Here is a 4870-nt window from a genome sequence, read left to right on the forward strand (position 1 = left end):
TATCATTGCATTACTGGGCCAAGTAATGGGCCAGCATCGGCTAGCCAAGTCCAGTAAGCATCAGCAAATCTGACGTACCCCATTCGTGCCCCGTCTCCACTCCCGCTGCCGACTCCGGCGACCACCATGGCCACTCGCCGGAGCCCCGCCACCACCAACCACCGCCTCCTCCTGCTCCTCCTCCCCTTGCTGCTAATCAGCTCGCTCTTCCTCCCCCTCTCGTCCGCCTACCGCCCCGGCGACATCATCCCCATGCTCCGCTCCGGCCAGTACCACGGCGTAATCAGATCGATCCATGCCCTTACTCAGAGCCTAGATGCTCTGGGGCGAATTCGTTCGTTTCACCTCGTCTGACCCGTGCGGTTCTTATTGCAGTCGAGGTCGGTGTGGTTCGACGTCATCGGCCGCCACTGCCCGGTCTTCGCGGTCAACCGGGAGGTGAGGGTTTCTCGGAACTGCTCCACGGTTCGACCTTTGGGGATTCGCGTGTGGGGCGTATCCGTGATTTTGTTCTCTCGTTCGTGCAGGTGCTGATGCCGATCCCCAAGCCGACAGGGTTCACCGGTGCGGATCCGTATAAGATGTAAGATTTAGATCTCTTAGCTTACACTTGTCCTCAAGAATTTTTTGACGCTGCCACCCTACAACATTTGAGGCAAATTGCTTGTGTGAATCGGTCAAATTGGATAATTGGTTCCAAGACTACAAGATGCTGGATTTTCCAGGGTGGGTGGAGGGTTGGCCTAATGTTATAGGTGCACTGTGAATGAATGATGACTGTTGTTTACTGTAATTCGTAATGCAGTTTTCTGCCGAAAATTCATACATCCATGCCATGACACATCTGATTTCGCAAATGCAAATTGGTGTCACATCAAATTCAATACAATCATTTCATGAAAGATCTAAATTTGCAAATCTGAATTGGTGATATACTACCACTACTACGACTCCTGATTTATGTTTATACATTCTGTGGTCCAGAAGGTTTTGTGGTATGCAAAATTTATGCTATCTCACGGTACTTGTTTGGTTAAAACATACTCCCTCCATTCCAAAATATAGTGCGCCCACGCTTCCCGAGGTCCAACTTTGACCATAAATTTAACCAACGAGACCGACTGTGTCGGGAGAAAAAATTATATAATTGAAAACTTCTTTTGAATACGAATTCAGTTGTATAACTTTTGCTCCCGCCGCAGTCGGTCTCGTTGGTTAAATTTATGGTCAAAGTTGAAGCACGGGAATAGAGGAAGCACTATATTTTGGAACGGAGGGGGTATTGAACTTAGACTTAGTAATTATCAAGTCAAGGAAATTCATAAGGTTGCTGGCGTGCATGGTAAAATTTGTAAATAGTAATGATAGTTGTACCATATCTGTGTTTTGTGAATGATCTGTTTTTGCAGAAATGTGTCTGTCTTACATGGTCCTTCCTATGCAGAACATTTCAGATTGGACACGAAAAGTTCCATGTTCCTTGGCTTTATGTTATTAATCGCAAAAGCTCTGAAGTTCCACTGATTGATTTCCATTTAGTGAGTCCCTTGTTAACTGTTATATATGTAATTCCAGGGGGAATACTTTCTTTCTGCTTATAACTATCTGCTTTTGATTATACAGAAATACACTGGAAACGATTTGCTTGGTGTTACGGCTAAAGTAGTGGACATGCCTCACCATTGTATGTAATGCTATGGCCTCTCCTCACAATACCTTTTTCTATGTATTTAGAAGTTTATATCCCTAGCATCTGTAGTGATGTATTACCGAAAAAGGCTTTCGCCCCGCTTTATATTATAAAGCAACCGCCCACATCAAGCATTCCACAAGGTTCCACACAAGTTCACACACACACACAGACACACAGACACGGAGGTTCACAAGCAAACAAACAGACACGAGGGTCCGAGCTGAGGGCACAACACAACAAGCCCAAAACGCACTCAACACAGCGCATGGCGCACAGAAGGCGCAAGGCGCAAAGGAGTCCAGCAGCCTAGTCGGGCTCAGGCGGAGGGGGCGGAAGCGGGGGAGCCACGCGGAGCGCCATCGAGCGAAGATCGGCGAGGAGGTTGGTGATGACGTCCCGGTCCTGGGGGCGGCTAAGTGGCCGCCAAAGCTGCAAGTAGCCACACATTTTGAAGATAGCGTCAGTCGCACGTCGAAGAGGGACCTTCTGAATGACAAGCTTGTTGCGAATGTTCCAAAGCGTCTAGGCTAGGATCCCAACGCACAGCCATCTAATATGGCGGTAGCGGGGAGGGGAGGCGGTCAGCTCCGCAAGTAGGTTGGGGAAGTTGGTATTGCACCACTAGCCACCGACCGCTTCGCGGAAGCAGGCCCACATGAACTGGGCAGTGGAGCACGAGAAGAAGATGTGGTTAGCATCCTCGATCATGCCACATATGGGACAGATCCCATCGCCCGGGCCGTTACGCTTGAGGACTTCGATCCAGAGGGGAGGCGTCCACGGATCCATTGCCATAGAAAGATCCGGATCTTCAGAGGGAGGCGGATGTCCCATATCAGGCTAAACGGTTTCGGGGCCGTCGATGGTGCGATGACCGCATACAAGGACTTCGTGGAGAAGCGGCCAGACGGCTCCAGGTGCCAGGAAATGGCATCCTGGTCCTCCTGAACGTTCATCGGCATCAGGGCCACGTCTTGGAGGCGGGAGTCCCAAGCAGCCACCTCGAGAGGGCCGAAGGGGCGACGGAAAGCGAGACGCCCTAAGTCAATAAGGGCCGTCTCGACAGAGACCCGAGGGTCAGCCGCAATGGCAAATAGTTCTGGGAACCGCACAGCCAAGGGGGAGTCCCCAAGCCATCGGTCGAACCAGAACAACGTCGAGGCCCCGAATCCAACAGAGATGGACGTATTGAGGCGAAGGACGGGCAGAAGCTGGACCACGGACTGCCAGAACTGGGAGCTACTTGTACGTTGGCAAAAGGCCAGAGGTTGTCCCCTCAAGTATTTATTACGGATGATGGTCAGCCAGAGGCCTCCCTTCCCATTGGCGATACGCCACAGCCAGCGGGTCAGGAGAGCAATGTTCATGCGGCGAGATGACAGGATCCCAAGGCCACCCTGGTCCTTGGGTTTGCAGATGTCTGGCCAGCTCACCATATGATACTTCTGCTTGTCACCCTCACCCGCCCAGTAGAACCTTGACTGGTATTTAGCAACCTCCTGATGGAGGGTCTCATGAAGGCTGTAGAAGCTCATGAGAAACCAGAGCAGGCTAGCCAGCGAGGAGTTGATTAGAATCACCCTCGCCGCCTTCGACAGCCAACGTCCCCGCCAAGGTTCAACACGGTGCTGCATCCGGGTCACCGTCGGGCGGAGGTCAGCAACGGTGAGCCTGGAATCACTAATGGGTATCCCCAGGTAGGTCGTGGGGAAGGAACCCAGGAGGCAGTTAAGCCGATCCGCAATGGACACCGCCTCCTCAGGAGGATAGCCAAGGACCATCACTTTGCTCTTATCGAAGTTGATGGTAAGCCCCGACATCTGTTGGAAACAGAGGAGGAGGAACTTTAGGTTGGTGTCGGTCGCTGAGCCTTCCACCATAACAATGGTGTCATCCGCATATTGGAGGAGGGAGACCCCTCCCTCCCCAACAAGATGGGGGACGACGCCACGAAGGTGGCCGCAGGCTTTGGCCTTATCAAGAATGACCACAAGGGCATCAACCACCATGTTGAATAAGAACGGGGAGAACGGATCGCCCTGGCGGACCCCACATAAGGTGGGGAAGAAGGGTCCGATCTCACCGTTGATGTTGACCGCAGTCCGGCCGCAGGAGACCAGCTACATAACGCGGGTCACCCAACGGTCGTCGAATCCCTTACGGAGCAAGACTTCTCGAAGGAAGGGCCAGTGAACGGTGTCATAGGCTTTGTGGAAGTCTAGCTTCAGGAAGATCGCGCGGTGGTGTTTGGAGCGGACTTCATGAAGGACCTCGTGAAAAACCAGCACCCCATCCAAAATAAACCGGCCTTGGATGAAGGTTGCTTGGTTGGGGTGGGTGACAGAGTCCGCAAGAAGGGTCACCCTATTGGCGTACCCTTTAGCCAATATCCTGAAGATCATGTTGATCACCGTGATCGGGCGGAATTGGCGAATGTTGGAGGCGCCCGGAACCTTAGGGATGAGGGTAATGATCCCGTAGTTCAGCCGCCCAAGGTCCATGACCTCAGGTTTGATAGTTTGCCAGAACGTTTTGAAGAACGAGACCGACAAACCATCTGGACCCGGAGCCGAGGAGGGGTTCATGCCCTTGATTGCCGCCAGGACTTCATCCTCCGAGAATGGGGCAACCAAGGCCGCGTTGGCCTCGGCGGAAACTAGCTGTGCACCCGACCAGGTGTCAGGTGCCAGCGCAGCCCCACCCTGAGGGGTGGGGGAGAAAAGGGCTTTATAGAAGCCGTCGACGTGCACTCGGATGTCCGAGGGGCGAGTGAGCTGAGCATCGCCGACCCACAGAGAGTGGATGGAATTCCGGCGACGCCGGCCATTGGCGATCGCCTGGAAATAAGCCGTCTTGGCATCACCACGAAGCACCCACCGTTGGGTGCCGCGCAGTCGCCAGTAAGCCTCTTCATCAGAATAGATGACCGATAGCTAGTCCTCGAGGTCATATCTCAGCATCCACTCGTCAGGAGAGATCCCGGACGTGTCAGCGCGAGCGTCCAAGGCCTGGATGGCACCCAGGAGGGCCTTGCACTCACGCAGATCACGCCCAAGGTTCGCGCCCCAGCCCTTCATAAATTGGCGGGCAAGCTTGGCGCAAAACTGCCAAGAGTCCACGCCGGTCATGGCACGGTGCGGAGCGGCACGCGGGCAGTCCACTTGGCCACAACGGCCT

At 53.4% G+C, this 4870-nt stretch overlaps 1 protein-coding gene across 1 annotated transcript in view; it reads left to right on the top strand.

The window, feature by feature from the left end:
- The first annotated feature begins 6 nt into the window (after nucleotides 1-6).
- LOC123114204 (uncharacterized) overlaps nucleotides 7-4870 on the top strand; it is a 12083-nt gene continuing 7219 nt past the window's right edge. Inside the window, exons 1-5 of the mRNA XM_044535591.1 lie at nucleotides 7-279; nucleotides 376-438; nucleotides 528-583; nucleotides 1445-1538; nucleotides 1624-1684. Coding sequence (XP_044391526.1) covers nucleotides 127-279; nucleotides 376-438; nucleotides 528-583; nucleotides 1445-1538; nucleotides 1624-1684 — 427 coding nt within the window. The 5' untranslated portion in view covers nucleotides 7-126. The remainder of the gene's footprint in view (nucleotides 280-375; nucleotides 439-527; nucleotides 584-1444; nucleotides 1539-1623; nucleotides 1685-4870) is intronic.

This window comes from Triticum aestivum, chromosome 1B (genome assembly GCF_018294505.1).
Source record: "Triticum aestivum cultivar Chinese Spring chromosome 1B, IWGSC CS RefSeq v2.1, whole genome shotgun sequence".
Classification (NCBI taxonomy): Eukaryota; Viridiplantae; Streptophyta; class Magnoliopsida; order Poales; family Poaceae; genus Triticum; species Triticum aestivum.